Source organism: Nycticebus coucang, chromosome 18 (assembly GCF_027406575.1).
Source record: "Nycticebus coucang isolate mNycCou1 chromosome 18, mNycCou1.pri, whole genome shotgun sequence".
In the NCBI taxonomy this organism is placed as follows: domain Eukaryota; kingdom Metazoa; phylum Chordata; class Mammalia; order Primates; family Lorisidae; genus Nycticebus; species Nycticebus coucang.
The window spans coordinates 32,601,230-32,626,551 of NC_069797.1; the positions used below are offsets into that span (position 1 = coordinate 32,601,230).

The following is a 25,322-nucleotide window of genomic DNA, read 5'->3' on the forward strand; positions in this document are numbered from 1 at the left end:
ATGCACATTTTAAGAAAGGAGAAAAAGGGCAACTCTGGGAGGCTGAGGCAGAAGGATGTCTTGAGCTCAGGAGTTTGAGATAAGCCTGAACAAAAGCAAGACCCCCACTCTACTAAAAATTTAGTGGGGGGTGGCGCCTGTGGCTCAGTTGGTAAGGTGCCGGCCCCATATATCGAGGGTGGCGGGTTCAAACCCAACCCTGGCTGAACTGCAACCAAAAAATAGCTGGGCATTGTGGCAGGCGCCTGTAGTCCCAGTTACTCAGGAGGCTGAGGCAAGAGAATCACTGAAGCCCAGGAGTTGGAGGTTGCTGTGAGCTGTGTGATGCCACGGCACTCTACCGAGGGCTATAAAGTGAGACTCTGTCTCTACAAAAAAAAAAAAAAAAATTTAGTGGGGCATTGTAGTGGATACTTGTAGTCCCAGTTGCTTGGAAGGCTGAGTCAGGAGGATCACTTAAACCTAAGAATTCAAGGTTGCTGTGAACTAGGTTGAGGCCATGGCCTTTAGTTTGGGCAACAGAATGAGACTCTCTCTCAAAAAAAATAAATAAATAAAAATAAAAAAATAGAGGCTCAGCGCCTGTGGCTCAAGCAGCTAAAGCGCCAGCCACATGCACCTGAGCTGGCAGGTTCGAATCCAGCCCAGGGCCCGCCAAACAACAATGATGGCTGCAACCAAAAAATAGCCGGGCATTGTGGCTGGTGTCTGTAGTCCTTGGGAGGTGGAGGCAGGAGACTCGCTTGAGCCCAGGAGTTGGAGGTTGTGTGAGCTGTGATGCCACAGCACTCTACCCAGGGTGACAGCTTGAGGCTCTGTTTCAAAAAAAAAAAAAAAGAAAGGAAAAGCTGTATTAAAATTCTTTTTTTTTTTTGTTTTTTTTTGGCTGGGGCTGGGTTTGAACCCGTCACCTCCAGCATATGGGAACGGCACCTTATCCCTCTGAGCCACAGGCACCGCCCTGTATTAAAATTCTAATACTCAAGTCCTCAAGTCACATTTGACTTCTGCAATTATAAAGGTGCTCAAATGTGACTTGTATTCGTCTTTTGTTGTTGGTATATATTGAGTATTATAATTTTTAGACAGAGTCTCAAGCTATTGCCCTGAGTAGAGTGCCATGGTGACATCATAGCTCACAGCAACCTCCAACTCTTGGGCTCAAGTGATCCTCTTGCCTCAGTTTTATTTTTAGTAGAGACAGGGTCTTACTCTTGCTCAGGCTGGTCTCGAATCATGAGCTCATGCAATCCCCCCGCCTCTGCCTCCCAAAGTGCTAGGATTACAGGCACGAGCCACTGCACCCCAACTGAGTATTATAATTTTAATACAGTTTTTTCCTTTCTTAAAATGTGTACATATTTTTTGGCACTCTCTGTATATTCTCAGCCTTTTAATAATATAGGTTAGTTCACTTGGAAGGACCCAAAATGGCTTACTAGTTTTTCTTTCCCTACTACTGGGTCTCTGCTGTGAGCAGCAAGGATCAGCCAAATCTTTACCTAAGCAGAGGTAATGAGAATGTTTTCCTTTTTTTGAGTTCGGACAGTATCTTTCACCCATAATTGTATGTTGGGAATTGAATTGACTTCCTTAGTCAACTACTTTTCTTTGCTTTGGCAGGAAGGCAGCAACAACTCATCGCCACTGGATTTTGTCAATGCAAAAAGGGCAGACTCCCCTTCAGAACAATCCAATCATTCCTCAAAGTGGCTAGAAGATTGTCAGCATGAATCAGATCAACAGCCTCTAGATGTGATTCCCCAAACTATCTCTACTCCCAAAACATCTAAGGAAGCAGTAGATCTACTAGATGACTATGTAGTTAAAACCATGGTCTTTGTACCCTCTCCAGTGGAGCAGCAGCAGAACGTTACATTTGAGGTCCATTTAGATACGATGGCAGAGACAAATAGCATCTCTTTAGATGAAATTTTGAGATCAGGAGATCTGGTGAGAAAAGAGGTAGCACCCTACACGGAAGACAGCTTTCCAGAAGGGGTTGCTGCTATTCCTGAGAACCCTACATTTCAGGATCCTTTATCCCATCTCTTTGAGTATATATCAAATCCCAGTTCTGAGCAACAACTTCACTGCTCCAAGGAAAGCCAGAGAACTGAGGCTGTGCCTAAAGACTTGGTACCTTCTGAAAGTAATGCCTTTTTGCCATCCTCCAAGCTCTGGCTTTCTCCTTCAGCTGCTTTGGCAGCAGATTTTCCTGTCAGTCATGTAGACTCAGGGGAGGAAATTGTGGAACATAGACCTATGGAGGAAAGAGAAATGAACTTTTCCACACTCCCTAAGGAAGCTGAATTGGGAGATCAAGCCCTTGTCTCAAATGGGCAAAATCTTCCGCCCACATGTCTGACACCAAATCCAGTAGAAATGGAATACCAGGCAGCTCCAAGCCCAACAGTGGAAAATGCTGGTAGTAGTCTCACCTCTGATACAGAGCACTGGACGTCTCCACTAGCATGGCTGGAAAAAGGTGTAAATACTTCAGTCATGTTGGAAAATCTCCGCCAAAGCTTACTTCTTCCCTCTGCGCTTCGGGATGCTGCCATAGTCACTACTCCTTTTTCTACCTGCTCAGTTGGGACTTGGTTTACTCCTCCAGCACCCCAAGGAAAAAGTACAGATACATCCCAGTCGGGTACAGTGGGAACCAAGGACAGTGCATCTAAGACAGAGCACCTCCTACATGGGTAAGTACCCCTTGTGCCTTGTGAGCTCCATTACACTGGACCCACCACTCCTATCCCTTTCCTCTCTCCTCCTTCTCATTTTCTTCTCTTCGGCTGCAGCTGGCCTCCAGATCTGACTACCTTGTCTCGACATGACTTGGAGGATAACCTGCTGAGCTCTCTTGTCATTCTGGAGGTTCTCTCTGGCCAGCTTCGGGACTGGAAGAACAGGCTGGCTATCCCTCACCTAGAAGCCCAGGATAGTAGCACACAGACCGACACCTCTCCTAGTAGGGTAAGAAAGTTCCTTCCAGGGCGGCGCCTGTGGCTCAGTTGGTAAGGCGCCGGCCCCATATACCGAGGGTGGCGGGTTCAAACCCGGCCCCGGCTGAACTGCAAACCAAAAAATAGCTGGGCGTTGTGGCGGGCGCCTGTAGTCCCAGCTACTCGGGAGGCTGAGGCAAGAGAATCGCTTAAGCCCAGGAGTTGGAGGTTGCTGTGAGCTGTGTGAGGCCACGGCACTCTACCGAGGGCCATAAAGTAAGACTCTGTCTCTACAAAAAAAAAAAGAAAGTTCCTTCCAAAGGTAGGAGGATCCCAGTGTGCCCTCTTGCTCAGAATTTAAGCTGATAAGCTACCAAAAGGCAAAGGGGATAGATGAGTTCATCACAGGCACATTCTTAGAATACATGTAAAAGATGAGGATCTATGTGGCTGGCAGGTTTGAATCCAGCTCGGGCCTGCCAAACAACGACAACTACAACCAAAAAATAGCCGGGTGTTGTGGTGAGCACCTGTTGTCTCAGCTGCTTGGGAGGCAAGAGAATTGCTTAGGCCCAAGAGTTTGAGCTTGCTGTGAGCTGTGACGCCATGGCACTCTATGGAGAGTGACGAAGTAAGACTGTCTCAAAAAAAAAAAAAACAACTGAGGGTATGGAAATTCCTTTAATGCTGTGGATACTCGCTGTACCCCTGGGGTACATCAAGACTTGCTAAGGGAATGTAAGCAAGGTAATTTTTAAAGGAATTCATTTCTAGATCTTCATCTTCCAAATGTACTCTTTGCTAATTTTTTTCTTTCTTACTTCCCCATTCTCAGTTGCCCATGCCCACCATACTAAATAGCGTACTTACTATACCTATCCAGAACCTTACGTTGTCAGAGCATAGCAATCAAAGGACAACAGAAAATATTTGTGAGGGCAGTGCCTGTGGCTCAAAGTAGTAGGGCACCAGCCCCATATGCTGGAGGTGGTGGGTTCAAACCCAGCCCCGGCCAAAAACTGCAAAAAAAAGAAAATATTTGTGTAGGTGCTGAGAAAGTGAATGACTGCAATGATTATATAACATATCAATTTTGCGTGTTTGCAACTACTCCTTTGAGCCACAGGCACCACCCAAGCATTAAACATTTTTAATGAAAGTTCACTAAGATTTTTGACATATATCGTTAAAAGGGTTGCTAGAATTGGCTGACAGTTCAATTAGTTCATTCCTACTTGTTCCCATTATTTTTTTTTTTTTTTTTTTTTTTTGGCCGGGGCTGGGTTTGAACCCGCCACCTCCGGCATATGGGACCGGCGCCCCACCCGCTGAGCCACAGGCGCCGCCCCTTGTTCCCATTATTTATGGGAAGATTTCTTAGTGCTTACATCTATTAGAATGGAAAAGAAAGTCACAAATTGTCGCTGAACCATGTCTTATTGTAGAAATTGTAGTAATCCACAGATACATAAACTAATGAAGAAAGGAAGCTCCATTCATTTCATGATAGGTGATTCCCAATAAAATTTTACTGTGTGTGTTTATGATTGTTTTTTTTTTTTTTTGAGACAGAGGCTCACTCTGTTGCCCTGGATAGAGTGCCATGGCATCATAGCTTACAGCAACCTCAAACTCTTGTGCACAAGTGATCCTCTTACCTCAGCCTCCCGAGTAGCTGGGACTACAGATGCTGGTCGTAGCATCCAGCTAGTTTTTCTTTTTTATTTCTTTTTTTTTTTTTTTATAGAGATGGAGTCTTGGCTCTTGCTCAGGCTGGTATGCTTATGATTTTTTAAAAATTTATATTATTATGGCTAGGCACAGTGGCTCACATGTGTAATCCTAGCACTCTGGAGGGTAAGGTGGGAGGATTGCTTAAGGTTAGGAGTTCAACACCAGCCTAAGCAACATAGCAAGAAAAAATAGAAAAATTAGTGGGGTGTGGTGGTACATGCCTATAGTCCTAGCTAATCGGCAGTCCAAGGCCAGAGGATCTATTGAGCCCAGGAGTTTGAGGTTTCAGTGACCTTTGATGACCCCACTGTACTGTAGCACAGGCAACAGAGTGAGACCTGTCTCAAAAAAAAAAATTAGACTTGATGCCTGTAGCTCAGTGAATAGGGCGCTAGCCCTATACACCGAGGCTGGTGGATTTGAGCCTGGCCCGGACCTGCTAAACAACGACAACTGCAATCAAAAAATAGCTGAGTGTTGTGGTGGGTGCCTGTAGTCCCAGCTACTTGGGAGGCTGAGGCAAGAGAATTGCTTAAGCCCAAGAGTACAGCACTCATAGCATTCCATGGAGGGCGACAAAGTGAGACTCTGTCTCTTAAAAAAAAAATTAAAAAAAGAATACTCAGGCTTGGTGCCTATAGCACAGTGGTTATGGCACCGGGATTGGCAGGTTTGAATCTGGCCCAGACCTGCTAAACGAGAATGACAACTACAGCAACAAATAGCCGGGCATTGTGGCGGATGCCTGTAGTCCCAGCTACTTAGGAGGCTGAGGCAAGAGAATCGCTTAAGCCCAAAAATTAGAGATTGCTGTGAGCTGTGACGCCACGGCACTCTAGCCAGGGCGACATAGTGAGACTCGGTCTCAAAAAAAAAAAGAATACTCAAATTATTGCTCTTTATAATATGCTAGAAATTACAGCCTTTGCAACAATGTAAACTTAAGAGTACTCAGTCTATCAGAGTTACTTTAAGAGCCTATTCTAACATTCTGGGAGGACAGGGCCTGTGGACTTCTTGAGCTTGGGAGTTTGAGACCAGCCTGAGCAAGAGTGAGACCCCATCTCTACTTTAAAAAATGCAAAAATTGGCGGTGCACCCATAACTCAATGGGTAGGGTGTTTGCCACATACATCAAGGCCGGTGGGTTCAAACCCAGCCAGGGCCAGCTAAACTACAATGACAACTGCAACAAAAAGTAGTCAGGCATTGTGGCAGGCACCTGTAGTCCCAGCTACTTGGGAGGCTGAGGCAAGAGAATCGCTTAAGCCGAAGAGTTTGAGGTTGCTGTGAGTTGTGATGCCATGGCACTCTACCGAGGGCGACATAATGAGACTCTGTCTCAAAAAAAAGCAAAAATTAGGCGGGTGTTGTGGTGGACACTGGTAGTCTCAGCTACTGGGAAGGCTAAGGCAAGAGGATCACTTGAGCCCAATAATGCAACAGCAGTTCACCCCAGGGTGACAGAGTGAGACTGTCTCAAAAAACAAAACAAAACAGAATAAAACAAAAAAGGAGAAAAAAGTTATTGAGGAGATATGAGAGGAAAACACTTTAAAACCACTGTTCTACAAGACTCAAGACAACATACAGCTAGGAAGGAAGGAGGTGGTTTTAGGAGAAGGAATTGAGAGCCTCAGTCTTGTGGTTGTTGAGAAAATAGGTGGCTGGGAGTACAGTCTCCGAGTGCCCAAAGATATCCTTTGGGTTGACAATATTTCAAAGTAATGACTTTACCTTTTACTGAAAATCCTGGAAACCACAGCTCCTCATTCCTCTGGCTGCTCAATTTCTCTCCTGTGTTTTCTTATCTTTGTAGCCATTTCTCTTTTCCTTGACCTTGTTTTCCATCCTTGAATCTGCCTGTACCCTCTTCCCCTGAAGCTTGCCAAGTCCCTTTGGGGGCCACTGAAGGGAAATGACATCACTTTCAGCCATTCTCCATTACTAGTCCATGTCTTTGCCGCTTGGCTGCCTACTTCACATTAATCTCATCACTTGCCTGACTGCTCAGCTCTGAGCACTAGGTGTGCCCTCTCTATGGCTCACAAGCTTCTCCATGCCTACGGCACGATGCAGCAGGGAATGATGACTGCTTTGCTGACGAAAGGAGCTGTGCACTCCAAGAGATCTGAGAGTGTTGCGATTCTGTCACCTTTAGTTCAGTCTGCCCTGCATCATGACTCAGCACTCACTGCTGCTTCAGCAGTAGCCTTTTCCCCAGGTGATGGTTGTCTTTCAGGAGGAAGGAAGACTCCCACTTTTTAGGACTTTAATCTTCTTGAGATGCTACTGCCATTGTGATCATTCTTATCTACTCTACCCAGGCTAAGAGTTTCATCTATCCTAAGATAATGGACAATTAAGAATAAGGAAATAAAAATGACTAATGCATACTTGAAGTTTACCATTACTGGTAATCAAAGAAATGCAAATTGAAATAATGAGATGCCACTTTCTTCTGACAAAAAAAAAGCAAAGAATAAAATAGATAATGCTGGTAAGAGTAAACATTGTCCTTTTGTCAGTAGAGTATAAATGGGTTCATCCTTTTTGAGACAGTCTTACTCTGTTGCCCCGACCGGAAGAGTACAGAGGTGGTATCATAGCTCACAGCAACCTCAAACTCCTGGGCTCAAGCAATCCTCTTGCCTCATCCTCCCAAGGAGCTGGGACTACAGGTGTACACCAGACCATGACTGGCTAATTTTTTCAGTTTTTAGTAGAAATACAGTCTCACTCATGTTCAAACTTCTGGCAAGTGATCTTCCCATCTCAGCCTCCCAGAGTGTTAGGATTACAGGTGTGAGCCACTGTGTCAGGCCTCATCCTTTTTTGAAGGAAATTTAGGTAAGACTCTAAATTCTTTTTGACCCAGTAACTCCTCTTATTGGGATATATTCTAAGGAAAAGAAAATTCTGTGTGAAGATGGTAACATTATTATTATTATTATTATTATTTTATTATTATTATTTTTTAAGACAGAGTCTCACTTTGTCACCCTTGGTAGAGTGCTGTGGTGTCACAGCCCAAAGCAACCTCAAACTTGGGCTTAAACATTCTCTTGCCTCACCTCTTGAGTATCTGGGACTATAGGTGCCAACCACAATGCCTGGCTATTTTTAGAGACAAGGTCTTGCCCTGGCTCAGGCTGTTCTCGAACCTGTGAGCTCAGGCAATCCACCCACCTCAGCCTCCCAGAGTGCTAGGATTACAGGTGTGAGCCATCCCACCCAGCCTGGTCCTTTGTTTTTAATTAATGAAAAATAATGATAAATCCATAAGATGGAATATTCTATAGGTTTTTTTTTTTTTTGAGACAGAGTCTTACTTTGTCACCCTTGGTAGAGTGCTGTAACGTCATAGCTCACAGCAACCTCCAACCTTTGGGCTCTAAGCTATCCTCTTGCCTCAGTCTCCTAAGTAGCTGGGACTATAGGTGCCTGCCACAATGCCCGGCTATTTTTTTAGAGATGGGTTGTCTTTTAGAGACGAGTTGTCGCTCTTGCTCAGGCTGGTCTCAAACCCATAAGCTCAGGCAGTCTACTCCTCTAATCCTCCCAGAGTGCTAGGATTATAGGCATGAGCCACTGTGCCTGGCCTATTCTATAGTTCTTAAAAAGAATGTTTATTAAAAGTTGTTTTTTTTTGTAGAGACAGAGTCTCACTGTACCCACCTCGGGTAGAGTGCCATGACATCACACGGCTCACAGCAACCTCTAACTCTTGGGCTCACGCGATTCTCTTGCCTCAGCCTCCCAAGCAGCTGGGACTACAGGCGCCCACCACAACACCCAGCTATTTTTTGTTGCAGTTTGGCTGGGGCTGGGTTTGAACCCGCCACCCTCGGCATATGGGGCCGGCGCCCTACTCACTGAGCCACAGGCGCCGCCCTATTAAAAGTTTTTTTTTTTTTTTTTTTTTTGTAGAGACAGAGTCTCACTTTATGGCCCTTGGTAGAGTACCATGGCATCACACAGCTCACAGCAACCTCCAACTCCTGGGCTTAAGCGATTCTCTTGCCTTAGCCTCCCAAGTAGCTGGGACTACAGGCTCCCGCCACAACGCCCAGCTATTTTTTGGTTGCAGTTCAGCCGGGGCCGGGTTTGAACCCGCCACCCTCAGTATATGGGGCCGGCGCCTTACTGACTGATCCACAGGCGCCGCCCCTATTAAAAGTTTTTAATAACATGGAAAAATAAATTTAATGTAAGTTTGTGGGGGTTTTTTTAAAGAATTTTTCTTTTTCTTTTTGAGACAGAGTCTCAAGCTGTTGCCCTGGGTAGAGTGCCGTGGAGTCATAGCTCATAGCAACCTCGAACTCCTGGTTGGGCTTAAGCATTCTCTTGCCTCAGCAAGAGATCCTCTTATCTCGATTTTTCTATTTTTAGTAGAGACGGGGGTCTCGGTTTTTCTCAGGTTGATCTCCAACTCGTGAGCTCAAGCTGTCCATCCACCTTGGCCTCCCAGAGTTCTAGGATTATAGGTGTGAGCCATTGCGCCCAGCAAGTTCATGGTTTTTAAAGAAAGGAAATCAGGCTGGGCACAGTATCTCATGCCTGTAATCCTACCACTCTGGGAGGCCCAGGTAGGTGGATTGCCTGAGCTCAGGAGTTTGAGACCAGCCTGAGCAAGAGCAAGCCTCCATTTCTACTAAAAATAGAAAAATTAACCAGGCATGTTGGCAGGGGCATATAGTCTCAGGTATTTTGGAGGCTGAGGCATAATGATTGCTTGAGCCCAGGAGTTTGAGGTTGCTATGAGCTGGGCAACAGAGTGAGACTCTGTCTCAGAAAATAAAATAAAATGAAAAATTTTTAAAAAGAAAGGAGGCCAGGTGAGGTGACTCACACCTGTAATCCTAGCACTTTCAGAGGCCAAGGATAGATTGCCTGAGTTCACGTGTTTGAGACCAGCCTGAGACCTTGTCTCTAAACATAGCCTGTAGTGGTGGGCATCTGTAGTCCCAGCTACTCAGGAGGCTGAGGCAAGAGAATTGCTTGAGCCCAATCACTTGAGCCCCAGAGTTAGAAATTGCTGTGAGCTGTGATGTCACAGCAGTCTACCAAAGGCGACAAAGTGAGATTCTGTCTCAAAAATAAATAAATAGGGCAGTGCCTGTGGCTCAGTGGGTAAGGTGCTGGCCCCATATACTGAGGGTGGCAAGTTCAAACCTGGCCCCGGCCAAACTGCAACAAAAAAACAGCTGGCGTAGTGGCAGGTGCCTATAGTCCCAACTACTTGGGAAGCTGAGGCAAGAGAATCACCTAAGCCCAAGAGCTGGAGGTTGCTGTGAGTTGTGACACCACAGCACTCTACCAAAGGCGACAAAGTGAGACTCTGTCTCTAAAAAAAAACAAACGAATAAATAAAAAAGAAAGGAAACCAGAGTTTAACCTCTGAGAGGTTGTGACGTGAGGTAAAATACTAGCAGAAGTTAAAAATGGGTGGTATTTTACTTTTACAGGTCTCCCTAAAGCAGATATCACAGTTTCAGGCTATTCTAATGAGGAAAAATAATCACAGCAGGACCCCATATTTATTTATATATTATCTCAATTGAAGTTTTTCTTAAGCTTTACTACATTTCATCAAATCTAAGATACTAGGGCTGGACATAGTGGCTCGTATCTGTAACCTTAGCACTCTGGGAAGCCAAAGCAGGTGGGTTGCTTGAACTCGAGTTCAAGATTAGCCTGAGCAAGAGCGAGACCCTATCTGCACTAAAAATAGAAAAAACTAGCTGGGTATAGGGCGGCGCCTGTGGCTCAGTGAGTAGGGCGCCAGCCCCATATGCCGAGGGTGGCGGGTTCAAACCCAGCCCCGGCCAAACTGCAACCAAAAAATAGCCGGGCGTTGTGGCGGGCGCCTGTAGTCCCAGCTGCTCGGGAGGCTGAGGCAAGAGAATCACGTAAGCCCAAGAGTTAAGAGGTTGCTGTGAGCCGTGTGACGCCACGGCACTCTACCCGAGGGCGGTACAGTGAGACTCTGTCTCTACAAAAAAAAAAAAAGAAAAAACTAGCTGGGTATAGTGGCGGGCATTTGTAGTCCTAGCTACTCAAGAGGTTGAGGCAAGAGGATCATCACTTAAGCCCAAGAGTTTGAGGTTGCTGTGAACTGTGATGATGCCACAATACTCTACCCAGGGTGACCGAATGAGACTGTCTCAGGAAAAAAGAAAACAAAACTAAGATACTGTCGATATTAAGATGTATCCCAATTTCAGAGGTGTTAAAATGTGGAAAGATACCCATTTTAGAATTTCTTAGATATGGTAATTTAGTTCTAAATCAGTGGTCTACAGCTTTTTCCTTGATGCTTGAGGGAAATAATTGTCAGTAACAGGAAATCTCTATAGTAAGTAAATCTCTGATGGGGGGGTACATTATTGGTTAACAATCCTGTTCTAGGTGTTAAAATTATTAATGATTTCTTTTTATTCATTTTTGTATTTTCCAAAATTTTATAATCATTTATTACTCTTGTAATTAGAAAAAAAGTTTACTTTAAAAAGGATTTTTTTTTTTTTTAATTTTTCTTTTTGACTTGGCATCATCTAGTTAAGGCTACTGTAACTCGGTGGAAGGGGGAATGAGGTGTGCTGATAGTGCATATAGTGCATACTCAAAAGGAACAACTCTGTTTCTCTGGCTAGATAACAAAGAAACCTCAATATCTTCAGGAGAGCCAAGAGATAGCACAGGCCCTGCAGCAGGCCAGGAATGTCTTGGTGAGTGTTAATTGTCCATTATACCACCTTTGGTCCTCCTTTGAATATCAAGAATAGAAAATCTTGGGTGGTTAGTATGGTGATACTCAGCTGTGGTAGTGAAGGGAGTTTTCCAAACCTTTGTTAAATACATCTTATTAGGAGCTTGTAACTAGGGTTCGTGTCCTTCTTCAGTGCCCCTACTTCCTGCTTAGTGACTTCATTTGATCTAGCCTAGCCTTCTCTCTCTCTACAGCAATCATGGGTGCTAGTCTCTAAAGAGCTGATAACCTTGCTTCACCTGTCCCTGTTGCACTTAGAAGAAGATAAAACTGCTGTGAGTCAGGAGGTAAGCAGCATGAGGACAGAGGTACAGGCCTCTGGTGGGAATGAAGGCCAGGAAGAGGAACACAGCATCTGATTCTTATCTTGTAGTCTCGGAGAGGAGAAACCTTGGTCTCCTGCTGTTTTGATATGTTGAAGAAACTGAAGGCAAAGCTCCAGGACCTCAAAGCAGAAAGGGAGGAGGCAAGGCACAGAGAGGAAATGGCCATCAGAGGCAAGGATGTGGTAAGATGCCAGGTTTCTGTTTCTGGATGGATAGTTTCCACCTCAGGGTTCCTGCAGGAAAAATAATACAAATGCACATCTGACACAGATGGGTGACCTGAGAACTGCCTGCTCTGGGGAATAAAAGACTAATGGTGTCAGATAGTGATAGCTTTTTGTGCTGTTCTCCCATTTCCCACTGTCCTTGAAACCTTTCCTTTTCCCTCAATAGGCAGAGACAGTGCTGGAGGCTTTCTGTGCACATGCCAGCCAGCGCATCAGCCAGCTGGAGCAAGATCTGGTATCCATGCAGGAATTCAAAGATCTTCTGAAGGACACCCAGACCCAACTGGTAATTGAAGGGCATTTTTTTTTCCTGGGGTCCATGCTGACACACTGGGAGGATGGTCATATAACCCTACTTTGCTGTAGCCAAAGGGAGTAGCTCCTTCCATATACAATCCTTTTCTTGTAGGTAGGGCTTTATACAGAGCAAGAAGAGCTGGCTCGGCAGACAGTGAGTCTTACTTCTACTTTCCAGCAGGAGTGGATATCCATGCGACTGGATGTGGGTATTTTGGGCCATCATGATCACTTCTTTATTCTCAGCCAGTCCTGTTAGGAGTTTTGCCTCAAGTGTGTGCTGTTGACCCTCTTGCTTCCCCTGATAGTATGAAACATGGACAGCTTTGCTGAGTCAATCTCGAGAACTGACCGAGAAACTCACAGGCAAGAGCCGGCAGGCCGTGCAGGAACGTGATGCTGCAGTTGAGGAAAAGCAACAGGTACAAACCAGAAGTGGGGACTGCTTAGGCCTGATTCCTTTGCAAAAGACCTTTCTAATGTGTGATGGCATTAGCCTTTTACCCTAGACCTGTCTTCTTTCCACCCTTTGGGTTTGGAGACCAACTGGGTCCCTTAGCTGTAAGATGGCTTTAAGCCCAGTTGTTTCCTTTGCCCTCCAGCACCTTCTTTACTTCAGCCGCTTTTTTCCTGTCACTACTTTTTCCTGAGGATCAACTTTATTTTCTACAGTGCTGCTGCCCAGGAACAAGGTAGTTTGCTATCTTGTTCATAAAGAAAAGCTGGACTAAGTCCTGGGATTCTTGATTCAGGACAAACTATGGAAGGAAAACTATCTTTTCTTCCTAGGTTTCCAAGGAGCTGGAACAAATCTCTGCTCATTTAGAGGACTTCAAAGGCCGAATAGAACAACTGGAGTTGGAAAACAGTCGCCTAGCAACAGGTACTTTGTGTGTGTAAGCCATTGAGCCTACTAAGGCTTGACGTGTGGTAGTAGATCAAGGAAAGGCTCTGGAGTACCTGGTTTGGGGGAGTTTCTTGCCTGCTGACTGCATGGTGTCATTAGGTTACTTTTGGTCTAGATCTCCGGGCTCAGCTGCAGGTTCTGGCCAGCACAGACAGCCAGCTAAAAGAGCTACAGAGTCAGCATGCCCATTGTGCTGAGGACCTGGCCACAAAGGATGAGTTGCTCTGCCAACTTACCCACAGTAATGAGGAGCAGGCTTCTCAGTGAGTTCTTACCAGGTTATTGTGGGAATAGACACCCAAGATTTAGGAACAAATGGGATCTAACATGTAGTCTCTGGCAGATGGCAGAAGGAAGAGATGGCACTAAAACGCATGCAGGCAGAACTGCAGCAACAACACGCTGTCCTGGCCAAAGAGGTGCGGGACCTGAAGGAGACCTTGGAGGTAAAGAATATGGCTTGGGGCAAGGGAGTTGGTAAACCTCAGGAGTGTGACCTCCTAGTGGTATTTAGGTGAGGTTTGAGAGGGAACTGGGAAAGAACTCTGTCCCCAGGGCTCTAAAATTCCCCGAGTGTACTCATTTTCTCCCTCCCTCTCTTGTTCGTTCCTTTCTTTCCTTCTGTCTCCCCAGTTTGCAGACCAGGAGAATCAAGTTGCTCACCTGGAGCTGGGCCAGGTTGAGTGTCAGTTGAAAACCACGCTGGAAGTGCTCCGAGAGCGCAGCTTGCAGTGTGAGAACCTCAAGGACACTGTAGAGAACTTAATGTAAGATCTGTACCTTTCTGTGCTTCCAAGTGCTTATTTTCTCCAGGAACACTTCTAGAAGGTAGAGTCACCAGGAAGAGAACTGTGATGGTGTGGAACCTGTCTTTTCTTTTCCTTGAGTGCAGCTGTGTGTGGGGATTTGAGAGTGGCATCCAGAGGAGGTAATCTGGTCTTTGGCTATCTTCCTTGTTCCTTATCTCAGGGCTAGACTGGCCAGCACCGTAGCAGAGAACCAGAAGCAAGACCTGGAGAAGACACACCAGTATTCACTACAGCTAGGGGTGCTGACTGAACAACTACAGAGCCTGGCCCTCTTCCTACAGACAAAAGTAATGGAGAAACTAGGATCTTGGGGTTTCTTCTCTTCCTTTCAAATTCTATCTCTATCCTGTAGAATGGTCTTTCTAAAACTCTACTTTTATTCCATTTCTATGGCCCTCAGTGACTTTCAGTTACCTATCAACAGGCCCTCTTCAGACTGTTGCTTAAGCCTTTCTTCACCTATTAGAAACCTTTTACTCCCACTGGCGCAGTGGCTCACACCTTGTAATCCCAGCACTTGGGAGGCCAAGGTGGGTGGATTGCTTGAGCTCAGGAGTTCAAGACCAGCCTGAGCAAGAGCGAGACCCCATCTCTAACAAAAATACCTGGGCTTTGTGGCAGGCATCTGTAGTCTCAGCTGCTTGGGAGGCTGAGGCAAGAGAATCACTTGAGCCCAAGAGTTGGAGGTTGCTGTGAGCTGTAATGCCATGGCACTGTACCCAGGGTGACAAAGTGAGACTCTGTCTCAAAAAAAAGAAACCCTTTGTTCCCAACTAGACTGCTTATATGCTACACACATGTCCCATCTTCCTTTATACCCAGACTTAGGCTGTTCCCACATCTGTGCTCTTCTCTCTCCAAACTAGAAATACCTTTTCCTTTGCTATTTTTTTTTTTTATTAAATCATAGCTGTGTACAATAATGCAATCATGAGATACAATGTGCTGGTTCCATATACAGTCTGAAATATTTTCACTGAACTGGTTAACATAGCCTTCATGGCATTTTCTTAATTATTGTGTTCAAACCCTTATACTCTACACTTAGTGCTATTTTTTTTATTTTTATTTATTTATTTATTTATTTTTTTAGAGACAGAGTCTCACTTTATTGCCCTTGGTAGAGTGCTGTGGTGTCACAGCTCACAGCAACCTCCAACTCCTGGGCTTAGGCAGTTCTCTTGCCTCAGCCTCCCGAGTAGCTGGGACTATAGGCACCCACCACAATGCCCAGCTATTTTTTTGTTGCAGTTGGGCCGGGGCCAGGTTCAAACCCACTTCCCTTGGTATATGGGGCCAGTGCCCTACCCACTGAGCCACAGGCACTGCCCTTTTTCCTTTGCTATTAAAATCCTTCCTGTTCACCTTCTTTTCTGAAATGTTCCCAAATCCTATGGAGTCAATGATCTCTTCTTCTGCTATATTCTTTATGAACTTACTCTTCTTTTGCACTTAAATTAATTTCCCTGGATATCTGGTCTCTTCAAACTGTGTTTAAAGAGAGCAAAAATTAGCCTTGCTTCTTTGGCTTCCCCACAGCACACAATACATAATAAATGGTTGATGTTATTCAGAATACACAGTTAATGAGCTTATACAACAGATAAAAGTACTACCAAGATCCTGAAATTTGGAAATGCTTATCTGATCCTCTTTCCCAATGTCATTAGGTCATTGGAAATCCTGGGTTCCAATGAATCTACAGTCTAGCAGGGAAGACAGACAGATATAACTTATTATCTTGGCTTATGATTCTACTAGAGGTCTGCATGAACCACCTGTGGGAGCACAGAGAAAGGAAGTTTGCTTCGACCTTTGAAAGTTAGGATGTCTTCTCAAAACAGGTGACCTTGGCAGAGTCTTGAGGTTTCAAAGTTTGTAGGATTGGCTTGGCGCCGGCCACTTCCAGTGAGGCTGGTGGGTTCGAACCCAGCTCAGGCCAGCTAAACAATAATGACAACTGCAACAAAAACAGCTCGTGTTGTGGCAGGCGCCTGTAGTCCTAGCTACTTGGGAGGCTGAGGCAAGAGCATCACTTGAGCCTAAGAGTTTGAGGTTGCTGTGAGCTGTGACGCCACAGCACTCTACCGAGAGCGACAAAGTAAGACTCTGTCTTAAAAAAAAAAAAGTTTGTAGGCTAGGTGTAGGTGTATAGGAAGGCCCACCAAGCAGTGGGAATAGTATATGAAGTTTTAGTCTGACTACATGTGAAAATCATATATAGAAAGTCATACACATAGAACATTATGTGTACTTTTTTGTAGTGTGATAAGACCTGGGTTGGGTGCTGGGACTACAGTATAAATAAGGCAAGGACCACGGATACGGAATGTGGCAAGGCTGAGGAGTTACGTAGCTCTTTATGACTAGAGTGTAGGATGTATACGGGGCAAGGCAGGAGGCCAGATGTTGAAGGCTTAAACTAGTGGCAGTTATAGAGAAAGTAGAGAAGAGGGGATAGATTGAATGGATTCAATACATATTTAAGAGGTAGAAGTGGTAGAACCTGGGGACTAATTTGATGTAAGAACAAGATAGAAGAGTGAATATTGATCCCTAGATTGCTAGAAAGATAGTGACATGCTCCTCCAGAACCGGGGTTGGCAAACATTTCCTGTAAAGGGCCATATAATAAGTATTTTTGGCTTCATAGGCCATATATCCTCTGTCTCAAGTACTCTGCCTTTGTAGCTCAAGAATAGCCGGAGACAATATGTAAATGAATGGGTGTGGCTATGTGCCCATAAACCAAATTTGACCCACAGGCTGTAATTTGGTGCTGTCTTTGCTCTAGAATAGTAAATACAGGAGTAGGAACAGATTTTTGATAGGGTAAGAGGGAAGAAAGTGAACTGAGATTTACACACGTACATACTAAGTTTCAGGTACTGAAACTGCAGAACAGTCTACAGATTTTTTTCCACAGGCAGTTAGTCTTTGGGTCTGGAAACTGGGGAAAAAATCCAGTTGAGAGCAATTGAAGAATTATTCATGTGTAAGTGGAAGCTTGAAGTGGATGTTTTTGTGAGGCCACCCTGGAAATGGGCTAAAGTGAAAAAAAAGCCAAGGACTAAACCCAGAGGGGTCCAGCAGTTAAGGAAGGACAGATAAAGAAACAACCAGAAAAATAGGAGGCTTACAGAAAAAAGGAGGGGGGGAAATATGTTCTGGAAGCTTAAGAAAAAGAGGCTTCTCAAAGAATAACATAGAAAAAAATTAAAGAAAAAACAAACCCCAAGCAAAAAGATGGTCATAAATATCAAACAGGTCAGGTAAAACAAGAGCTGGTTAGTGTCCATTGCATTTGAAAGTAAGGATGCCATTGGTGAACCAAATGACAAGAATTTTGATAGGAATGGCATAGCAGAAACCTGAGTGTAATAGGCTGGTGAGAATAGTAGGCAAGATGTATAGTCCTCCTTTTTTCTTTTTCTTTCTTTTTTTTCTTTTCTTTTTCTTTTTTTTTTAAGAGAAAAGTCAGTAGCTAAAAGGGGACTTAGGGTTTTTGTTTGTGTTATATTTTTAAAATACTGTTTTAGTCAGAGAGACTTAAGAATATAAACCCATCCAGGTGGGCAGTGCCTGTGGCTCAGTCGGTAAGGCGCCGGCCCCATATACCGAGGGTGGCGGGTTCAAACCCGGCCCCGGCTAAACTGCAACCAAAAAATAGCCGGGCGTTGTGGCGGGCGCCTGTAGTTCCAGCTACTTGGGAGGCTGAGGCAACGGAATCGCTTAAGCCCAGGAGTTGGAGGTTGCTATGAGCTGTGTGAGGCCACGGCATTCTACCGAGGGCCATAAAGTGAGACTCTGTCTCTACAAAAAAAAAAAAAAACCCATCCAGGAAAAGGCACTAATGGAAAAGTCGAAGACAGAGAAGTGAAGTAATAGGTGGATCAAATTTTAGAAGAGATAGCTTGGGAGTACCTGGGAGCTCAGGAAATCATTAACCCTGAAGAGCAGCTGATAATATTTTCCCCTTTGCCCTTAGGCTGAACCAGAGACCCATCTGAGCACAGCCTGTGCTCCTGCCCAGGAATACCCTCTGCCCAATGAGAACATCTTCTTGGGAAGCCTCTTGACAGCAGTGGCGGATGAAGGTTAAAGGCCCTGGGATGTGGGTGGGAAAGTTGTGACCCTGCTGTGAATAGTTTCACCTGTTGAAGATACCCACGTTCAGTCCCACCTCTCCCTGGCTTCCATTATGTCGGACATCTGACTGGGTCACCAGAGGAGCCCTCTCCAGTGGTTGGTTTTTGTTTTAGAGCCAGAATCATTTCCTGTGCCCTTGCTTGGAAGTGACAAGAGTGCTTTCACCCGAGTAGCATCAATGGCTTCCCTTCAGCCTACAGGTTAGGATGGGCTCCAGGGATCCTGCCTCATTTCTAGAAAATCTGGTGGTGATGAGGAAAGAAAAAAGCAATGAGAAGTGCTTTGCTCTAAAAACCTCAATTCTACTTGGGCTTATTTTATTTTTGCCTTTTGGGATCTGTAATGTTCTGGATGTTCAAATCCTATGGGTGGGGAACATAAATAAGAGTTGTGAAAATGATGGCTGTATATTTTTTCCTTCCTTCCAGGACTGAGGGGCTCTACCTCTATCTTGGGCTTTCTCTTTCAGAGACCCCAGACATAGAGAAGAGCCTGGCCGAAATGACTACTATGATTCCTGAGCTCCAGAGCCTTTGTTCCCTATTGCAAGAGTCTAAAGAAGAAGCCATCAGGACTTTGCAGCAGAAAATGTAAGTGGGATGCAGTCTTGGTGACCCCGCGACAGTGAGACTGCCTCTTATGCTAACAGCCCAGCTGGCCCCTGAGGGGACAAAAATGCTGAATTCTGCCCTCCCCCAGCTGTGATCTGCAGGACAGGATTCAGGCCCAGGAAGAACAGCATCAGGAAGCTCAGAAGGCAAAAGAAGCAGATATAGAAAAGCTGAACCAGGCCTTGTGCGTGCGCTACAAGGTGAAGGAGGGGCCTCTAAGTGGGGCGATGAAGAACTGGGGCAGCCCTACTGGTCCACTGGGAGCCACTGTCTCTTCTGGGTGGAGGGATTTTCCAACTACTGCTCTAGTTTTGCCCTTCCTGGGGTCACACATTTCACATATTTGGGAATCAGCTATGGGCTGACCTATCTTCCCAGGCAGACCCAGGAGAGAACTCAGGAATTGTTGCAGAACTTGCCTGACTTTGCACTGGCAGAAGAATTTAATTGGATTGGTATCAACCAGTCGTCCCAGGGCTGAGCATGGGTCAGGCCCTCTCTCTCCTGGCAAGGGCTGCAAAGAATCCAGCTCTCCCTCTCCTCACCTCCCTTTCCTTCACAGAATGAAAAGGAGCTCCAGGAAGTGATACAGCAGCAAAACGAGAAGATCCTGGAGCAGATAGACAAGAGTGGCGAGCTCATAGTATGTTCATCAGAATGCCTGGCCTCTGCCTTCTGTGTTACTGGCAGCTAGGACCCACAATATGAGAAATGGATACCCTGGTCTACCTTGGTTCACCACATGGGATAAGTAGAATAGAGAGAACCTTTGAGGGTCATTGGATACTTCTCCATTCTTATTCCCAGAGCCTCAGAGAGGAGGTGACTCAGCTTACCCGCTCACTCCGGCGTGCAGAGACAGAGACTAAAGTGCTCCAAGAGACCCTGGCAAGCCAGCTGGACCCCAACTGTCAGCCCATGGCCACTAACTGGATCCAGGAGAAAGTGTGGCTCTCCCAGGAGGTGACTCAGAGTTAACAGAGGAGGTGGGCAGCTGGTGGAGACCCCAGGCTGTTCACCTATTGATCTGGACATACCTATAGGTGGACAAGCTGAGGGTAATGTTCCTGGAAATGAAAAATGAGAAGGAAAAACTCACAGTCAAATTCCAGAGTCATGTAAGAATTTCCTCATTGTTTCCTGGCCATTTCATACCTTCAATAGCAAGTGCCCAGCCACTTTTCCCCTGTCCTATCAAGCTATGCTATTCTTTTTTTTTTTTGAGACAGAGTCTCACTTTGTCACCCTTGGTAGAGTGCCGTGGCGTCATATCTTACAGCAACCTCAGACTCTTGGGCTCAAGTTATTCTCCAGCTACCCTCCCAAGTAGCTGGAACTATAGGTGCCTGCCACAACTATAGGCTATTTTTAGAGATGAGGTTTTGCTCTTGCTCAAGCTGGTCTTGAACCTGTGAGCTCAGGCAGTTCACCTGCCTGGGTCTCCCAGAGTGCTGAGATTATGGATGTAAGCCACCGCGCCCAGCCAATGCTATTCTTGTAAGCATAACACTTGTAAAAACTAATTGCTTTCTAGAGAAACATCCTAGAGGAGAACCTTCGGCGCTCAGACAAGGAGTTGAAAAAACTAGATGACATTATTCAGCATATTTATAAGGTAAAGGAGGGAGGGAGTTGATACAACTAAGGCACCTGTTATAAGACCTGCCCCCAGGAGGTATAGAGGCATAGCTCTGGTTCACACCTGTGTCACTATCATAGCCTTCTCTGTGGCTTCCATTTTCTCCCTTCTAAATCAGTGGCTGCTTCCTGGGGCTGGGAACCTTGCTCCTTACCCCTGTGGTCCTGAGCTGCCCTTTTTGCCTCTGTTTTCAGACTCTGCTGTCCATCCCAGAGGTGGTAAAGGGTTGCAAGGAGCTACAGGGATTGCTGGAATTTCTGAGCTAAGAAACTGAAAGCTGGAATCTGCTTCACCTCTTTTTACCTTCAGTATCCCCTTATCCTGATACTAAGACAAATTAGAATACAGCTGTGTTTAATGCTATTTAAATAAAGTATATTTAATTTTTTTCTTCAAGCTCACTGAGTCTTATATTTTGGGTGGGAGGGAGTAGAAGGTCAGGGAAGAGGAAGCTGGGCCCTCCTGCCAAGCACCCTCCTGCAGATCCTGTTCCACCTTGCACTACTTTCAAAGCCAAGGCTGCCTGCCCCTCCTCCCTTCCCTGACTTCCCCCAAAACTCTGGGCACTGGACTGCTTGTTCCCTGGCTCACTGCCTGGGGGAAACAGAAAAGGCTTCATTCTCCTACTTTCCCCGTCCCCTTCAGGGGGAGGCCCTGGTAAATATGGGGCTGATGACAGAGAAACTCCATTCATTGCTCCCATCCCTAAACATGGGCGCCTTGTTAGTTCCTCTTTCCCACCTACCCAACCTGCTGTGACTGTTTAAGTGACTTCTCTTCACCAGGCTTAATCCCTAACATCCAGCAAGTGCCCAACACATGGTAAAGGCGATTTGTTGCAGAAATGAACACAAGAAGGTAAAGTGAAATCTGGGCAAGAAATAAAAAAAAGAAAGAAATGAACACAAGGGCACTATCTACCTCTAGGTCCGTGGTGGCAGGGTTCCATGAGGTGGGAGGGGAATAGCTCTTAATACCCCTGAGGTCCGGGCGGGGGAGTTGCTCCGCCTCCGTGGCCATGGTTTTCTCTGACACCAGTCCTGGGGAAGGGCGGGGCCAGGGCGGGGAGATGCCGGCTCCGCCCTCAGGAGTCACGTAGCTCTGCGGCATCCGCAGCCTCATTTACCGAGTGAGCCTGAGCTGGAATAGCCAAGCTGTTGTGGACCAGAGACTGAGCTGCTAACTGGCTGTGCACAGGTAAGGCCTGGCTGAGGCGGGAGCTGTTTGGCATCTCTGCTTCCTCACCTTGGCTCTTCCTCGTCATCCTTGCAGTGCTCCTTGGGGCCCCTGGATGTGTCTGTAGCTCTTTCCCAACATCGTTGATCCTTTCTGTCCACTTAAAACTCCATGGCTTGGCATCTCCCACTCCATCCCTTTCTCTTAACTCTTCCACAGACCTCAGCTTTTCCAGTCCCAAATCTTCCTCTACCTCCTGGATTTTTCTTTGGGGTTAGCCTCTCCAGTTCTCCTGCCTTCTCTGCCCCTGTTCTGAGGCTGTCCCCCTGAATAATTAGCTTGCATCAGCAATGCCTACCCCAAGGCTCCTGCCCATCCCTGCATCTCTCCCTTACTCCTTTCAACTTAGACCTCTGCCCCATCTCCACTCTACATGTATAAGTTGTGGGGAATTGAAGTGCTCCTTAATCCCCATCCCTCTCCCTACACAGGTAAAGTGCTCCCAGCACTGGAGATGACCTGGCAGTGTCATCTCCCTCAGCCTTCACGTACTGCCTTAACAGACCTGCCAGCCTTCTTTCTTACAACCCTTTGCAGCACCATTGGGGCCAACCTCTGGACCTGGGGTGGGGAGTAGGCAATAGGCATAGGCAGTATTTGGCGTACAGAAAAGCAGCTGTGCTGTGGAAGCCTGTGACTGGTATTTGTGCTACTCCTGCTTCCTACCTCTTCCCCTCCTCCCAACCTTTTCCTCTAGAAGCAGAGGGAGGGGAGTGGTAAGTATTTTTGCCTCTTTCTGAAGACTTGGAAGTAAGTATATTTGCCCTAGGAGCATTATTGAGGATAAGAATGGGGAAATCTGGAAAGGCCAGGGCTTAAGCCTCCCTTAAGAAGGGACCACATTCAGTGAAAGAAGGGTTGGCATCCTCAATTAGGGAGCAGATTCCTAAGAAGACCTGTAGCTCCAGGGCTGCTCACCTCCCTTCCCCATCCCTGCATCTTTCCCTGGGGCTGGGAAGGGTGCCCACCAGGGACAAAAGGAGATGTGAGAACTGGGGCCCTAAGCCTGCTAGCTGTCAGAGGGATTGGTGCCACTTTGATGCCCAGGACTCATGCCAAGGTCTGTTGCCCTGTTCCCAGCCCCATGCTTGGTGGGGGAGGCCATTTGGCCCATCTGGCCAGGCAAGGCAGCAGAGGAAGCAGTGGGTGAGGTCCAGCTTTTATATTTTGTCTCCATTCCAGAGAGCTGCCACCATGCCTCATTCGTACCCAGCCCTTTCTGCTGAGCAGAAGAAGGAATTGTCTGACATAGCCCTCCGGATTGTGGCCCCAGGCAAAGGCATTCTGGCCGCAGATGAGTCTGTAGGTAGGTGTGAGTCTGTGGCCAGGAGGGGTTCAGGTGGCCACAGAGTCCAGAAGACAGACTTGCCGCCCTTCTTTGTTTGCCTTCAGGCAGCATGGCCAAGCGGCTAAGCCAAATTGGGGTGGAGAACACAGAGGAGCACCGCCGGCAGTATCGCCAGGTCCTGTTCAGTGCTGATGATCGTGTAAAGAAGTGCATCGGAGGTGTCATCTTCTTCCATGAGACACTCTATCAGAAAGATGATAACGGTGTTCCCTTTGTCCGTACCATCCAGGATAAGGGCATTGTCGTGGGCATCAAGGTGCAGCCCCTGGCCCTGGATGGGACTGGGTGTGGAAATAGGTTGTGTAGGAGGGGTGACAAGGGGAAGCCTGCCTGGGGTCAGCTTGTGCTTCTTCCACAGGTTGACAAAGGTGTAGTGCCTCTAGCAGGGACTGATGGGGAAACCACCACGCAAGGTACTGGGTGGGTGGGCTTCAGGACCACAGGGGTGTTAGGTGGTTGATGCTGGCAAGAGGGGCAGGGTGGTGAGGCTGGCATTATGCTTACAGGGCTGGATGGGCTCTCGGAACGCTGTGCCCAGTACAAAAAGGATGGTGCTGACTTTGCCAAGTGGCGCTGTGTGCTAAAAATCAGTGAGCGCACGCCCTCAGCACTTGCCATTCTGGAGAATGCCAATGTGCTGGCCCGCTATGCCAGCATCTGCCAGCAGGTATGTGTGCTTCTAAGGGCAGTCAGATGGGTGGGAGAGGGTTGTAAGGCTTTCTCCCATCTCCCCTACTGCCCTTCCCAAGCTACTCTGCTCTTGCCTACAGAATGGCATTGTGCCTATTGTGGAACCTGAGATCCTGCCTGATGGAGACCATGACCTCAAACGTTGCCAGTATGTTACAGAGAAGGTGAGTCCACACCTGGACACAGACTTACGCCACAGGGAAGCCTAGCAGGGGTGCCTGTTCCCCAGGGCTCCTGACTTAAATTCCTAAGCACTTCTCCTTTGCATTCTTTCACTTGATCCAGAACAGGCCTATGAGTGTGAGCCCTGAGCCATCCCAGTCCTTGCCCACCCACCCCTAGACAGGAAGCATAGAGCAGTAAGCAGTAGGGCCCAGACCCTTAGTAAACCTCTTCTGATCCCCAGATCCTGGCTGCTGTGTACAAGGCTCTGAGTGACCATCACGTATACTTGGAGGGGACCCTCCTCAAGCCCAACATGGTGACACCTGGCCATGCCTGTCCCATCAAGTATAGCCCAGAGGAGATTGCCATGGCAACTGTCACTGCCCTGCGTCGCACTGTGCCCCCAGCTGTCCCAGGTACTACCATGCTCCCTTATCTTCTGTTATCCCTGAGGTTCATCTTCAGGTTTTTCTTGTGGACTCCAGGGCTTCCTTAGCCTGGAAAATAGTGGGTGACAAATCAATTTGCCTTCTCTTCTCCACTCCAGGAGTAACCTTCCTGTCTGGGGGTCAGAGTGAAGAGGAGGCATCACTCAACCTCAATGCCATCAACCGCTGCCCCCTGCCCCGGCCCTGGGCCCTCACCTTCTCCTATGGGCGTGCTCTGCAGGCCTCTGCCCTCAATGCCTGGCGAGGCCAACGGGACAATGCTGATGCTGCTACTGAGGAGTTCATCAAGAGGGCTGAGGTTGGGAGCTAGAGATGGTGGTGGGGGGACATTACCTGGAGGTTACCACCTGGGCAGAGTTTGGCATCTGCGGCCTGGCTCAGCCTGCTTACTTTACTTCCCCTTTTGTAGGTAAATGGGCTTGCTGCCCAGGGCAAGTATGAAGGCAGTGGAGAAGATGGTGGAGCAGCAGCTCAGTCCCTCTACGTTGCCAACCATGCCTACTGAGCATTCACTCCATACCACAGCCCTTGGTCTATACCCACTATACCCACCTATACCCACTTTTGCTTGTAGTCACGGCCAGAGCCAAATAGCCATGCAGAGCAGAGATGCCTTCATCCAGAACCAAGTTATCTTTCTTTTTTCTCCTGTTGCTGTCCCTGGGTCCATAGGATGGGAGGATAGGGAGCCACTCATGACTAAGGGCAGGAGAACTTGATAAGAGTTAAAGCAGGATGCCTGGGTCTCCCACACTGCCTCTGCCAGCTCTCCCACAATTTCCCCATGATGAGGTAGCTTCTCCTTGGGTTCTCCTTGCCTTCCTTCTCTCCTGGGATCACAGGGTAGTATACCAGCCCTGACTCATGCCTTGAATACATACCACAAAGCAAATAAATGGTAGCAAAACAAGCTCCTCTGTCTGTCTATTTTACACATCAGATTTCCACCTCCAAGTTTCTGATTTCTGCAATTCTATCTCTGAGACTTCTGATTTGGGAGGTGGAGAGGGCAGGA

The 25,322-nt window shown here is 46.8% G+C and overlaps 2 protein-coding genes across 3 annotated transcripts in view; both read left to right on the forward strand.

The window, feature by feature from the left end:
• SPAG5 (sperm associated antigen 5) overlaps positions 1-20,810 on the forward strand; it is a 44,223-nt gene extending 23,413 nt beyond the window's left edge. For both annotated transcript variants that reach the window (XM_053570457.1, XM_053570456.1), the window contains 22 exons: positions 1,624-2,705; positions 2,805-2,979; positions 11,339-11,413; positions 11,649-11,741; positions 11,828-11,962; positions 12,174-12,293; positions 12,417-12,509; positions 12,613-12,726; positions 13,094-13,187; positions 13,327-13,474; positions 13,555-13,657; positions 13,845-13,978; positions 14,181-14,307; positions 18,009-18,117; positions 18,283-18,369; positions 18,639-18,759; positions 18,869-18,980; positions 19,343-19,423; positions 19,588-19,743; positions 19,824-19,898; positions 20,315-20,395; positions 20,614-20,810. In XM_053570457.1, coding sequence (XP_053426432.1) covers positions 1,624-2,705; positions 2,805-2,979; positions 11,339-11,413; positions 11,649-11,741; positions 11,828-11,962; positions 12,174-12,293; positions 12,417-12,509; positions 12,613-12,726; positions 13,094-13,187; positions 13,327-13,474; positions 13,555-13,657; positions 13,845-13,978; positions 14,181-14,307; positions 18,009-18,117; positions 18,283-18,369; positions 18,639-18,759; positions 18,869-18,980; positions 19,343-19,423; positions 19,588-19,743; positions 19,824-19,898; positions 20,315-20,395; positions 20,614-20,685 — 3,387 coding nt within the window. In that variant the 3' untranslated portion in view covers positions 20,686-20,810. The remainder of the gene's footprint in view (positions 1-1,623; positions 2,706-2,804; positions 2,980-11,338; positions 11,414-11,648; positions 11,742-11,827; positions 11,963-12,173; positions 12,294-12,416; positions 12,510-12,612; positions 12,727-13,093; positions 13,188-13,326; positions 13,475-13,554; positions 13,658-13,844; positions 13,979-14,180; positions 14,308-18,008; positions 18,118-18,282; positions 18,370-18,638; positions 18,760-18,868; positions 18,981-19,342; positions 19,424-19,587; positions 19,744-19,823; positions 19,899-20,314; positions 20,396-20,613) is intronic.
• Positions 20,811-21,516: 706 nt separating this feature from the next.
• On the forward strand, positions 21,517-25,217 carry ALDOC (aldolase, fructose-bisphosphate C). The gene is made up of 9 exons (XM_053570460.1): positions 21,517-21,616; positions 22,838-22,961; positions 23,048-23,259; positions 23,362-23,416; positions 23,510-23,670; positions 23,774-23,857; positions 24,100-24,274; positions 24,406-24,605; positions 24,717-25,217. The coding sequence occupies exons 2-9, from the start codon at positions 22,850-22,852 to the stop codon at positions 24,810-24,812; spliced, it is 1,095 nt and encodes a 364-aa protein (XP_053426435.1). The 5' UTR covers positions 21,517-21,616; positions 22,838-22,849; the 3' UTR covers positions 24,813-25,217.
• The last annotated feature ends 105 nt before the right edge of the window (positions 25,218-25,322 follow it).

Coding starts and splice junctions, on each gene's coding strand:
- ALDOC (XM_053570460.1), top strand. CDS start 22,850: ATGCCTCATTCGTACCCAGCCCTTTCTGCTGAGCAGAAGAAGGAATTG. Junction 23,417..23,509: donor TGGGGAAACCACCACGCAAG/GTACTGGGTGGG, acceptor TTATGCTTACAG/GGCTGGATGGGCTCTCGGAA. Junction 24,275..24,405: donor TGTGCCCCCAGCTGTCCCAG/GTACTACCATGC, acceptor TCTCCACTCCAG/GAGTAACCTTCCTGTCTGGG.